Source organism: Lissotriton vulgaris, chromosome 6, assembly GCF_964263255.1.
Source record: "Lissotriton vulgaris chromosome 6, aLisVul1.2, whole genome shotgun sequence".
NCBI lineage: Eukaryota > Metazoa > Chordata > Amphibia > Caudata > Salamandridae > Lissotriton > Lissotriton vulgaris.
The window spans coordinates 1,594,756,485-1,594,770,998 of NC_141694.1; the positions used below are offsets into that span (position 1 = coordinate 1,594,756,485).

The window sequence follows — 14,514 nt, forward strand, 5'->3', positions numbered from 1 at the left end:
TCCAGGCATCCGATTCCTCAAGAGCATGCTAAACACAATCTTTATTCTTGTTCAAAACAGTTTAATCAACTTTTTTCTTCCTAACACCAAGTAGAAGATAACCTTGTTTGAGAGGAACTGAGCTCTGGACACTTCATTCATCAGGGCCTTACATAACTAAAAGAGATAAGATGGTACTCGGTGAGCACACGTCTGAAATTCCTCTTTTACTGTCAGAGTTTCATATGAACAAGAAATTAACTTCTCTGTATTTTCAACTGGTTTCAAAAGTTGCAGATATTTTTGGATAGTCTTTTAGATATGTTCCTTCCGTTTTTTATAAGTTACGAGGTGCATAAAAAATTATGTTTTCCAAAGTGACATACCAAGCAAAGAGGTCAATCCCAGTAGTATTTGGGTGCACATAGTTTAAATAACTAGTAAGACTACAATTGGAAACACTGGAGTATTTACACCCAAAGATGGCTGAAAACCTGTACTCAATCTACTTGCATTTTTCTTTAGGAGATACTTGTCACCAACTGACATTTTTAATAACTTGAATGCCATATGGGGCTGTACCCTCAACCCAGACAGAACATCTTTGAACAGATCGTCTAGACACCATCAATTATTACAGGACAGGTGCTGGGGGGCCATCAGCAATCACTGCTATTGCAAGGTTTATAAGCTGTCACAGGTTTCAGGTACCTATCTTCTGGATGGGCTTTCTGTTTAGTCTTGTGGCGTCAGTGGTGGTTCACTAGCATTATCAATCAAGGAGACTTGCAGCTCTGTGGGAATCTTACACCACTGAATGCATAATTATTTTCATGCAATTCCCTGGAGAAACTCTTAATTTGATCAGCAGGCTCTGAGAAATACATTTGTGTGATGCCCAGTTAACCAAAACCTGCATCTTTTATTTCTTTATTTAGTATGTATAGGAAAAGTATCAATAGGATAAGACTGATACTTTGAGTTAGTCTGTAACCTTAACGGCCACTCTAATACTCTTAGCCTTAAATTTGGTCCTGTCATTACCATCCAACCATCATCTCATCCATGGCACTGTCTGTAATTAACTACTCCTGGAAAGAACAGAGGATGGTGCAGTTTGCAAGCATATGGGTATGAAACTGCTTCGATGTTAAATGCTCAAGCTGTTTATGGGTGTCAATGTGCAATATGATGTTATAAAAGTATGTCTTGGGTAAGAAGTGATTGAGATGTTATATATAAAACAAGCAAAATCGAACAATGAGGCAAAATAAATAACAACATTTCTCTTAACATTTATCGTAAATGCAAGGTGTATGAAAAGTCATGCAGTACCTCTTGATTTGTAGCTTTCACAGTCAATATTCCAATCTACAAAAATAAAAAATACAAATACAAAAAATAAGCAAATCTGAGCGGGACAAACAATTTTCAATATGACCTAGTCAACACCATAATTAACTGGCTCAGCGTGGAAGTATACATAAATTGAATACATTTTAACATAGACATTTTAATAGTTTCTTTTGTGGCTTTCCAAAATCCTTTCGAGTACAGCAATAAGCAGCAGAAAGATCTGAAACTTGGACAAACATCAGTTTCTCTTTTAGTATTTAGCTTAACATTCAGAGTTTTTAACAGCAGACAAGATTGATCGCCAAGCCAATTACAGAATTACTTCAAATCAAAGTCCCTCAATCACTATCGCATAAAATCACATAAGAGGAACATCAGACCTCAATCATCACATAGCTTCTATTAGCTTTATACACCACTAGTAAAATGCTGCATGTTAATTGAGTTGCTGAAATCTCAAAATGTTAAAAGGTCCAACACCAACACAGTGAAGTTGGTAATCCATGTTAGGATAAGTTGACTGGTAACCGGCAAGACATGTATACCCAACTGATAGCAAATGCTTCTCAAACTTCATCCAGAAATAAAGCATTATTTCGCGCACATACATTTTTAAAACTAAGAAAATGTATTCACAAAGTCTACTTTAGTAAATTCTCCCTTATACTTCGTTCCTGCGATAAAGTTGATGATCTTTGGTATTGTCCGTAATGCACAAAAAGAAACTAATAAGCACATAATATTCTGATTGGAGTTCCTTGGAATATGCATTAGGAGGATGTAAATGCCTACCTAAAGATAGAGGCAACATAATACAACTTACTCATTTATGGAAAATATTTTTGCTATTCAAATATACTCCCTATCGCCAACAATTATACTGGATCCAGAAAACTTGAAACATTTGTGATATGGCACCACCTTGGATCCAGACCAGCTTAGAGTGAGTGACCTATCATTTTTTTTCCTACTTGCAACAGACTCTTAGATTCTGAGATTCTGAGATGTTAACAGCCATGTGCCTCCCCAACAAACATGAAGGCTTAAATGAAAAGATAACACTTAGATGAGACTTAATTTAAACTCCATAGTATAGTGTCTGGCCGATTACAAATGTTACCACAGCAAAAGCATTGTTCATTGTACAATGCATCCTTGAGGTCAGGGGACAACTTAATGGTAGTATGGAAGCGGGAGCACACGATCACCAAAAACAAGAGAAATCAAGAATCACTGATCAACCTACACAAGTCCACAACTGTTTTTGCAAAAAGATATTTTATTCAGGGAAAATCTCAAAGGCCAAAATATGGAAATGTCTTCCAAACAGTTACGGCCCCTAAATAATCATTTACATCCAAGGTTCCGGTTCCCCAAAAAAGGTGTGATAACCTGTATGCATGGTTTGTGAACAAAATAATAAAATAGCAGATATTGCTGTACACTCATCCCGACAGCATTTTCCATTCCTTTCTCATCGTCAACTAAATGTCCTCATCACTACAAATCCCTCCCTACCGGGCTATATCACTCACCTTCCCCACACAAACTCTCCCTCTCCTTTTTAATTTGAAGATATTTCCTAAAATGTATTGCTACCATTATAAAATTAATGTCTCTCATCATCCAGCCAATTAACCCCTCATCATTCAACCCCAAACCAACAAACCACTGAATTCTGATGGCCTCATGGTATGCAGTATTTTTCCACTAATGCCACTTTAGTTACAACCACAGGCCCAACAACAATCTACTATCACTACCATTACGCATGCAGAGGATCACTAATTTCAGTGATTTTTGTTCATTCCAGGATGCCTGTGACTATGATATGACAAAAATACTTAATTTAAAGAAACTACTTTAAACAACCATTTGTTCAAATTCTAGCATTAGAACAGTAGTAGTGTCGCATAACTTTAAGACACGTTTTCTCCTGCTAAAAAGGCCATGAATGTTGTAAAGAGGCTGCTTTGCTTCAAAACATCTAAAACATAATACAGCAGCAGACAAAAAGTATGGACAAACACCATACAATGTCAACTAGAATGGAAAAGAAACCGGGTTGGAGGGCCGCAGGGGTGTTATACGTGGGAAAATACACTCTAAATAGGTACTGCATCCAAGCATCTTGAGTAGTGGAGGGGTTTGAAGAGGAATCCATATTATAGAGGATATCAAAAGAAACAACTGAATACATTAATCAGAAATGGATCTTCAGGAAAAGATTTTGTTCAAAATAAAATTCAGAACCTCCAATTCATCCAAAACAATCAATCTGGGACAGAGCTGGGCGAATCATACGACTTTCCACATGTGGTTGATAAGGGCCAAGAAAGCCACCTGCCTGCTGCAGCTTTTGACACTACTGAAAACGTAGTCCTTGCGGAAAGACTTAAACAGCCCAAGCCAATCTTACAGATCGCAGTTTGTCCTAATCTTTTATGGTAAACATGCTCCAAAGGGCATACTATGTTCCTCCTAATACATTCAAATTGAGTTTGATGATACTTGATGCTCACCCTTATCACATGGTCTTCTATGTCTAGAAGACTCCACTTTTGACCCTAGTTCAAGTCTTTCCTACTGACTACAACCAGCACATGCACAGGCACCTTTACCTGCAAGCCTCCTGTAGAAACTACATTTCTATCCCATTTTCATCTGTGTAGAAACCATTAACCTATAAATGAAATCCAGATTGAAACAAAGTAATGCAGACAAGAAGATACATAAAACTATTTTCTTTCCTGACCTTTGCAAAAATGTAGTAAACAGATACATGGCCAATCATGCAGAGTAACAATTAAATATATACCTACCAAGCTTGTACTGTTCATAGAGTCTCTCAAATATTTATCCATTATGTCTTCTTGGCCATGTTGGCTCTCATTTACTGATACTGCATTTTCCTGTAATAGCTCTGCCAGTTGCCCAGTAGATGTGCTCTTTGTAGTATCAGATCTCCTTTGGTTTTCTTTTTCTAGCTTGACTTTGGATAACTGTGCTTCTAACATCCAGTGTTCCTTTTCCTGTTCCAGCTTACCTATCTTCTCTAGACTTTGCTGTACCTGTGAACAAAAAAAGGAGCATTTGCCCTGAAATTCTGCTTCTGTAAGGGACATTTGTAAAGGAGCATGACTAACAATCTTTATTGTTTGTGAAAACCGTGGTAGTTGCTCTGGCCCAGCAATACTGCAAACCAATCATAATTGTACATTTAAAGTCTTTAGTCTTTACTTCGGATTACTCAGTTTGTTTCGAAATATAATTTTTATTGTGTTTTAATAGGTGGCAATAGTCTTAAAGAGACCCATTCCTCAAATTGTAAGCAAAGCAAAGTTTTAGAAAAAACTCTGAAGTGGCATGCATTCCACCTTTTATATACTTCATTCCTTTTGGTTTCGAAGTATTTGTACACCAATGTTTCTGAACTTTTTTTGAAACTTCCCAATTTTCTGCTTCTCTTCATAATGAAGTTACTGCAGTTCTCTCAGCATGGATGGCATGCAGCTACCCTAAACGCAGTCCTAGAAATTATTTTACAGTGACTAAACTAAAAATACTTGATATCATTTTTTTTTTTTAACTCATTTGTCCTTTAGCTCCTAACCTAATAATGTTGAATTTGTGTTAAATTATAAATTACATTTCTATGACCAGACCTTGCCCTGCCCTCAATAACTAATGGTCCTAAAATTCTCACGTGTGCAAAAAGGAATCACCTACCCTAAATGATAAACTATTTATTGTAGTAAATATGGAGGACTCTGAGGAGGAAGGTGTTATGGGGGGGGGGGGGTCTCTGGCCAGATGGTTAACTAAATCAAATCAACATACGTACCAGTATCGTAGGAGCATGGGGTGGGAAACATCCCTTACCCCGCATGCGTTGTTCCGCATGCCATTACCCCATATATTTACTCCGCAAAATCTTTTACAACACAGGGCTCTCCAACGCAAACTATTATAATGGATTCCCCAAAGAAACGGCACATGGAGTTAGAATAGTAAATTGCGTTGTACTGAGGAATGCATTGTAATGGATTGCGTTGTAAAGCTCTGCGTTGTAAAAGATTTTGCAAAGTAAAAACTGCGGGGTAAGGCATGCGGAGTAAAAGTGTGCGGGGTAAAGTGTCCTATTCCATGGGGATATTAGGGAGACAACCAACCTCCAATGGGCCGAGGAACACTTCACATAACTCGGTATCCAAATAGTAAATACAAAACAGCAGGCATGGAATCTAAACATCACACCTTTGGTCGCCCGTGTACGAAGTAACGTGGCGGCTTGGTGCGGACCTCCCATCTGTGTAGCTGGTAGAGTTGCAATGTTTAAAATGATCTCCCTTCATCGTTTACTCTATGGCCTTTAGAACTTAGCTTATGAAATAATATTGACATTTTTCCAAATACTACTATCTGTGACTGTATGATTCTTGCGGGACCGGGGGCCTCCCAGCCCCGGATACCATTTCGCAAATGTGTATTAATACCGTTTGGAGGGGGCTTAGGATTGCAGAAGTTATACTACTGGGCAAACCGATTAGTACTAATAAACTATTAGCTATAGGTGAATTGCAGGGACCCTGTGGTAGCCTCTAAACTGATGAGCGTGAAACGTTGCAGTATACTTTATCTACTGTTTGGTCCCATTAAAGACGCAGACCTTCCTCCCTACTGACATCCCTATCATGTAGCATCACAAGATGAGGTTGATTATATGGCAAGGGGTGTTGACTGCATAAATCTTGTTTTGTTGTGGTATGGCAAGTTGAAGCCTACTGTTGGTCTAGAGGGATTCATATCTTGGGACATTATAGGAAATATTAAGCTGGGGAATATCGTGGAGGAAAATAACATTTGCAACTTCGCACAACTTAGAGACCTACAATATGCATAGAATGCAATTCTATTGATACCTGCAGTTGCACCATACACTCAAGGTACACCAAGAGGGATTGCAGGCCCACTCTGACAGTAGCCCATGAGAAGCTAAGCTTAGTATGATTGAGTTGGGTGTTAAGGAGATTTCTAAAATGAATTCTACACTTGCTAATAATACACCTGACCCCAGGCAATCACTGAAGGAAAAGTGAGAACAGGACATATGCCTGCTGGAGGAAAAGGATTGGGTGGAGGCAAAGATGGCCCCCAGAGTATTGCCAATTTCTGTGAGAATGAGGCTAATTTAACTCAAGACTATATACATTGATACACAAACTAAACCCACACTGACGTAGATGCAAAATAAGGTATGGAGTGCCCCACGATCCAGCAAATGTAATATCCTGACTTAAGTGACGGGGAGGCTGGTTCCACTACAGTCCTAAATAGTGCTATTAGGCTAAATGGATGAATGGGGAGGCAGGAGGATCACCCGACATTAGGTAGCAATGGGCTTGTTTTTTGCTAAAAGTGATATCACATGTCACTGGAGGTCTACATTTGCCCCCTCCACAGGTCAATGGACTACTGCGTAAAAGCTGATGACTATGTGTATTAATTGATGGAGTGCCCACAGAAACATGCTAAAGTGTGGGGAGACTGGTGTAATTACTCAGAAATTGTATACATATGATACATTTGAGGGTATTACTACATCCTAAGCAGAACACAACAGAGTGGTCTTGGGCACTGTATCTCTTTTCGGTATACGCCATTTTTTTAAATTGTGTGTTATGTTAGTCAAAATAATTAATAGGGAAAGAGTTGCTCTTTCTGATATTACAAAGTATGTGCTTCAAAGTGGCACAAATGCTATTGACTTCAATAGCCGGTCCCTGGCCGCCTCCCTCACCCCAATATACATTGGTTATCCATTCTAGAGGTGCAACTCCACATACAAGCTATGAAGCAGAGACAGGAGAACGTTATTTGATCATTTTATCCTTTAAAACCACTAGGCTACATCAGCTTATATGGAGTAGGTGAGAACTGTTTAATTTGATTAATTTATATTAAACATATTATGTGATGTCTAATCGGTTCATTTTAGTGGATTAAAAATTTGGTACACCCTTCTTCTGCATGGGCGGAACAAGCTAATAGCATATGATATTCCCATAATTGTTCCCCTTCCCTTCGTATCATTTTAATGACATGTTATCCAATCCCTTCACATGCTTTCAAGTTTTATTAAGTGGTATTGTCCTTTGTCCGCTGTCACTGATCCCCTTACAATATTTAAAATGTTTCATTAGTACTCTTGGACAACTAAAGATATTGGCTCGATTTTCCATAATAAACGTGCAAAGATGCAAGACTGAATGAGACAAAATAACCAAATTAAGTAATTCTTTTACTGGATGGACTGTGTATGCCCTTTTAATTGTACTTACAAAGTATGTATGGTCTACTTTCTTACAGATGTTTTGAGCCAGCCCTCTTCAACCACTGGTCTTTTATAGTGTCATTCACATTTTCTTCCACCCTCTTCGCATGGGGCCAATAATGGATCGGCCCACTTCAGCCGTTGGCTAACTTCACCGTGAGTGAAGGCATGACGGGCTTTCTTGAGGAGCAAGTGCACAGTTTCCCCTTAAGTGATTAAGCACCAGGGACTACTATGGCAATGTGTGATTTTTGTGACCAAAACATTATTTTTGGTTTTAACCTCTTAAGCGCTGCTGACGGCCAACGGTCGTCACGAGCGCTACCTCCCCAGTGCTGCGCACGACCATTGGACGTCCATTCAGCACTAGTTCCAATGGACAGCGCAGCACTGGGGAGGGATATTTGCGAAGCAGCTAAGGTGTTAACTATTTTGTTTTTTTTAGATAAACAATAAACTTTAGCAAATACCATGACAAAACCAAACAAGCATTGACTAAACCAACAGGCTGGAAGTCCAATGGACCAATTGGCTTTAGCAATACGTGTTGTAACTGGGATCAGTACATTATGTGGTGTCTGCCAATGCTTTATTGGTCACAGGGATAGTTTAGTGGTTACTATTTTCCTCAAACCAAATACTGCCTGGTGCCCGATATCTTGTTGTCAAATATCGAAAGGAGTGATTGATTATGCACATTATGAAGAAAATAAACATAAAATAACCAGGAAATACAGAACAGATGTGTCAACTGCCCACGCTGACATGTTACTGTGTGCAAACAGCGCAACAGAAACGTCAGCCTTTTGGAAAAATGATAAAGTAAAAGACGCCTATTTTTAGTAAGAACTGGCAGCTTGCCGGACAAACAAGAGGAAGGAGATCTTGCATCCCTTTATGAATCAAAACAAAACAGGGGCTTTTGTTATATTAGGCTGTGGCCCCAAGATTGATGTCAGTTTTACAAGACAGGGGTGAAACCGAACCATATATTTTGGAAGATTTGCTGCTAAATCTTTCTCTGTTCTAGATTTGACTCTTATCAATGCTCAGAACTCACTGAAAATGTGTGCATGTTTGGTATCACGACATCTAGGAGAAACAGAGTAGACATATATGTGTACGCTTTCTCTAACAGCATGTTGCTAAATATTTAAGTAAAACAGTAATGGTAGCTTTCCTTGCCGAGAAAGGGAGAGATAAAATAACAACATTTTCAATTAATTTCATCCATCTCATAAGAATAAAATAATTAAACAGAAAGCCAGCAATTCATGCTAATACTATTCTTGGCACTCATGCTATGAAACAAAAAACTTTAATGTGTAATTTGTGTAAAAAAAACATACGCAGATGATATTACTAAATGCTATGCATCTTGAGGTGAAAAAGGAATGTATTAAAAAAAATTATAGATAATTGCAAAAGGAAGCGTGCGTTAAAGTTCAGTGAAAAGAGGAAGGAACATTATGCTACACAAAGCGATAAGTAGTTCAGTCCACAATTTCACAAAGATGAAACAGTTTCAAGACGTTTACTTTTATCCTTTCAATCCTACAGCAGAATGCCTTTACCCAATAACCTTAGAGAGCACATTGAAAACAAAACTTGGCTATCCTCCATCACCTCAACAGCGATGGTGATCGACTACAACCATCGCAACATCTTCAGGATCCATCCACACCTCTCCTTCCTCCCAGCACGATCAGCTCTCTCAAATTGCGTTCACGACCCTACTGTAAACACAATCTCAATGTCCTTCAACAATACTTTTTCCCTCTTGCAAAATGAGACACACCCCATCTCGCCCTAATATGTTTCAGGATGCTTGGTCTCTGAGCAACAGAGCACCCTCAGAATCTTATGCCTTGTCTTCTGCAATCTAAACATGCCACCTTCCTACCTTACGGACAGCATTAACTCTCAACTGCGCCCTCCATCACATCCTTGTTATTTCCAACCCTCTGTATGCACCAGTCTTTTTCTGACCGGGCACCCTCTTCATGTGTCTAACAGCAGTTGCTTCCCAACCATCATTCAGGAAAGTGTGTAATGGCCCAAGAAGCCCACACAAATCAGTTAGACCACTGTGACAACATTTTATCTGGTCACTTGCCAGTTAGCCCATATGTGCCGACTTATTTTCTAAAGTGCTCTGCCATAAAGGTACTAATTGCAAATATGCGCTTTAGGACAATATTACCCCCAGCATAGTGTTCAGTTGTGTCCTTCTGCCCTGAGTGCCAAACTGCGAGTATGTGGTATCCTGGTTTTGATTTAAGTCCCTAACCCCATGATGACATTGTTTGTGCAGAGAAGCCTAGGTCTCTGCTTTGACTAACAAAGAGTGAGGACTTGGATCTGTTCTGTAACCTTGAGGGGTACACCAAGTGTGCACTCATTTTATTGAGGGTGGATAACTTTTTCATTTAGCATGTGGTGGCAGTGTACGGAGTTTTGTGAATCCACAGTTGGTGGAGACCTAGCAGCATGCTTTGTAACGTTACACGTCTATGTGCTACCCAGATCCTGGAGCTAACGTTTAAAGAGTATGTTGTGCATATTTGTGTAAGTGGCTTGTATAGTACATACATTGTACGAGTGAGACACAGTACTAGAGGCCTGTGTAATCCAATGTGTATACCCTGGCCTGGACTTGTACACAAGATGAAAATTAGATTGTTTTCCCAGAAAACGTAAATGTATTGTTGATATTCTTGAAGCTAGAATGAGGAGACCTAAGCAGTAGAGTAATGAAAGCAGTAACTGAATTAGGCCTTTAGCTGAGTAGAGCTGTTGATTAGTCTTCCTGGAGGACTGCCATCTAGTAGATGAAGGGAGTGACGGTAGGACCGCAGTCTCTATTGTACAAGGTGAAAGGGACCCATTTGGTGAGGTCAGCCTTTTGTCTTTCTCCTGATCACTTTTCAGCATGGTTTGTGACAGCCAGGTGCAGGAAGCTCACACCTGTTTGTGTCTCTGTTGTGTGTGCTCCAGACTGAAGACTATCCTGGTGTGAGAAGCATCACTTTACACACATGTTATGTCTAAAGAGCAGCCTGGAAAGGCTACTTGGAAGGAGCATCACCCTAAAATGTTTCTGAAAGTGCATAGAGAGGCCAGAGACCCTCTTGTGGGTCCAGTTCCAAGTTCTCTTTTTTTACCACGGAAGGGGGTGATCCACAGAGTACTCAGACAACTGCTGTACAACCAGTGCTGGTGCCTGCCTGAAAACCAGCTTTCCAAGGCTGAGGAGACATCACCTGAAGCCTTGCTTTGCAGGAAAAAACTGTGCAGCTGACCTGAAGTGTCCAGAAGCCAACCTTACCTGCTGATAAAGAGTAGAAGAATGTGAACCCTGCAGGAGTTGTGACTGCCACTATGTGCCCACAACCCACCACTGACAGTGCCCAGAAGCAGGCATGAAGTCGACCATAAAATGCCACGCCCCGTGAAACCATGAAAACTTCCAGCTATCTGTACTTCTGGTCAGATGACTCTGACAATAGACTCGGCTGCCATCCTATGCTGCAACTTCCTCAGACTGAAAGAGGCCATAGCAATGTGATGAGTAAGCATTCTCCCAGAAGTGGGAGAGAAAGAATGAACATGCTGCTGGTCTCCTGCTGGCCTTCGCCCTGCCTGAAGGAAGATCCATGTATGGTGAGACAAACTGAAAGGGGGGCATTGCACTGAACTAAGAGCATCCGCATCTACAGCGAGTACTTTGCACCCCTGCTTTGATTCATGCCTTCTGAGGCACTTTAACCTGCAGGAGAGACCAGCCTAATTCAGAGAAAGAGACACACCTGAGGGGGAAAGGGTGACTGGCATACCGAGGCACAAAATCACCTGTTCCAACTACCTGGACTGTACCTGGTAGATACTGTACAAGTGGTATTTAGTTTTAAGTGTGCAATAAAGCACTTTTCTTTTCAAAAAGTAAAGCACTGGGTTGGACACTCAGTTACTGGCCAGGAGACAGCTGGCTTCTGAGCTAGAGCACCCCCAAGATACCTTCTTGAGAAACCGTTGATTGACTGCTACCACTGAAAGTTAAGTACTGATGGAGTTGTACTTGTCTCAGTTTGCAGATCCATAGTTCTGGACCAAGGGACACAATGGGCAAGCAATCCCGGACCCAACGGATGAGGCACAGGAGCCACAGCTTATCCTGTGGCCCAGACTGAGATATGCTAGACATACATACTTAGCAGCACTTTTTTCTGCAATGTTCGATTCATCCAGACATTTAATAGACTACTTCTTCAGAAAACCCTCTTAAAGGTACTTGCATTCTTTCAATGCTTTATTACTATTTTACCTGCTTGTGTTCTTGTTGTAAAAGACTGTCTCTAGGACTGAATGAGGCAGTCTCCTAATTCTCTCGTCAGGCACAGTGGGACAGTTTCCTTTGGTGATGAAGACCTATTACAGTTTCACTGTCAGAGCAAGTGTTTGGAAAGCCTGAAGAATTAGAGCCTGGTGCAACTTCTGAGCAGCGATGGAACAGAGTCCATCAGTAATCAGATACCTTCCTGCATGAAAATTTAGCTAGTTACTTGAAGTTTAATGGCTTCTTTTGAGAAGCAAGTAGACCTTTTTGTAACCCAATCTCCAACACAACAGGTGTGCGAGAGGTGCCTCACCATCCCAGAGTAAGACTTGCCCCATGATGAATCTTGCAAACAATGCATACAAGACAGTCTCATGATGCAGGAGCTGCAGGAATACTGCCTCTACCACTTGAAAAGAACCTGAGTAATTCTCAGGCTGGAGATAAATAAAATATGGAATGCCAAGTCTTTTTCACCACTGTATAGCATGTAGTGACATTACTGGTGCACACGTCAAAGGAGTTCAATCTTCAAAGGTAAACTTTGCTAGTATTGTAACCCTGATATGTCCCGAGCATTTTCTGGCAGTTCTGGGACCTGCCTTCTTGAGGCTCAATTGGACACTAGGATCTAAAATGGATTCTTGGTAACAACTGTCCAATACAACAATTAACAGGAGTATTAATCCAATTGCTCAACACTTGTTGCTTTCGTTTGTTTTTTTGTTTTAGTTATTTTTTTTTAAACAATTTTTATTAGGTTGATAACGCAAAAGACATCGCATTAGTAAGTGACATATCAGTTATAATCGTCCGCATTCCACAAGGTAGGCACTAGTTAAGCAAATTTTCCATAGGAAAGACCATTGTTTCATTTGTATATAGTTCTTTGCAGCAGTGTCATTGTAATCCATGCGTGGATGCTGAAGAAAAGTCCCTTAACAACTACCCCCCAAGCCCCAACCAACCTCAGACCCCCCCAACCATTCCCCCCTTTCCTCCCTCCCGCAACTCCCCTCCCCCCCCCCCCCCCAGGCGTGTCGTAGTGTGTCTTCACTATAATGTAAATGGGTCTATAACCCTGAGTGTGCCTAGCAATGGGACCAATGGATACAATGTGGTATGAAGCGTCTCACTTACGGGAAGGGGCAGCAGTTTGCCATCCGGTCAAGATGAGGCTCCAGTCAGCACTTGAATATACTATAGTGGGGGCCCCTCGGGCTATTTGCTGGGGCCTCACCATCCTCATCCTCAGATGGTGTAAGTTCCATGACCAGTCTTCCCCAGGCTCTCGCCCTCTCTAACGCCTGTTCACTACCCATTCTGTGTGCAATTTGTAGCCGGACAGCACCCTCGCAGTCAGCCCACTTACAAAATTCAACTCTCCATTTATCTAAACTGGGGCCCTTTTTCGCTTTCCACTGGGAGGTTATGGTTCTCTTGGCTAGTAGGAAACCCAGGTCTATAAATTTACTGGTGATTTTGTTCTTTGAAGTGTGGGGAAACCAATGGAGGATACAATGTGCCATTAGGGCAGTAGGTCCCTTTTGGTGACATCCGACAACAGAGCTGTCATCCCCTGCCAAAAAGAGTCAAGAGACAGGCAATCCCACAACATATGTTTGAAATCAGCGTCAACCTTTGCGCATCTTGGGCATGACGCCGACTGGGTTGGGAAGTATTTATTTAAACGGACCAGTGTTAGGTATGCCCTGTGTAGGATGTGAAAATGCACTAACTGGAACCGCGCATTTCGCGTGCCTTTCCAGGCCCTCTCCACTATCCCATTCCATGCCGTGTCTGGTATGTCCTTCCCTATATCAGTTTACCACTTCGTCTTTAGAGCGGTCAGTGGGGATTGTGCTTCTTGGGTCATGCGCCTGTATAAGCAGGTTACTGCCTTGATGGTGCCTGCAGCAACCACAACATATTGGCAACCCATAGAGGTAGGTGGTTCTGTCAGGTCCGCTTTCCAGTGTTTTCGGACCGCTGTCGTGAGCGCAGCATGTAATAAAAAGTTACCCCCTGGAAGTTCAAAACGGTCCCGGAGGACATCAACCGGTATTAGGGCACCGTCCTCATATAGGCCACCTATTGTCGATAAACCCTGTTGTTCCCAGGTCTCCAACCTCTGCCAGGATCCCCCATGCTTTTTTTGTTTTAGTTATTTGTGGTAAAATGGATATGTTTCTTATGTCTTCATTTTTCGCCTCATTTTTAGGTGCTAACTAGCTGATACAATATGAACTTATCTTACCTTGGACCTTAATTGCTTTAACTCTTTTGATTGCTAAACCTACAGTCCAGTGCACCAACTCTGGAGTAAACATTTTAAGTTCGAGCTTTGTTACCTAAAGGTGGTTCATGGGTACTTCAAGGAGACTTTTATCTTGTGTCTATTCGAAGCAAGTGGTTTACCAAATTCGTCATACTGTTCCAGTATACGCAAACAGTTCCTTGCACATTTAAAAAAATGATAAGCAAAATTCCACACAGATGTCTTAAAAAC

At 41.0% G+C, this 14,514-nt stretch overlaps 1 protein-coding gene across 1 annotated transcript in view; it reads right to left on the reverse strand.

Annotated features, from left to right (window-relative positions):
- PPP1R21 (protein phosphatase 1 regulatory subunit 21) overlaps positions 1 to 14,514 on the reverse strand; it is a 383,731-nt gene that overhangs the window by 87,379 nt on the left and 281,838 nt on the right. The window contains exons 17-18 of the mRNA XM_086927763.1: positions 4,158 to 4,406; positions 1,315 to 1,350 (exon numbers count right to left, since the gene is read on the reverse strand). Coding sequence (XP_086783889.1) covers positions 1,315 to 1,350; positions 4,158 to 4,406 — 285 coding nt within the window. The remainder of the gene's footprint in view (positions 1 to 1,314; positions 1,351 to 4,157; positions 4,407 to 14,514) is intronic.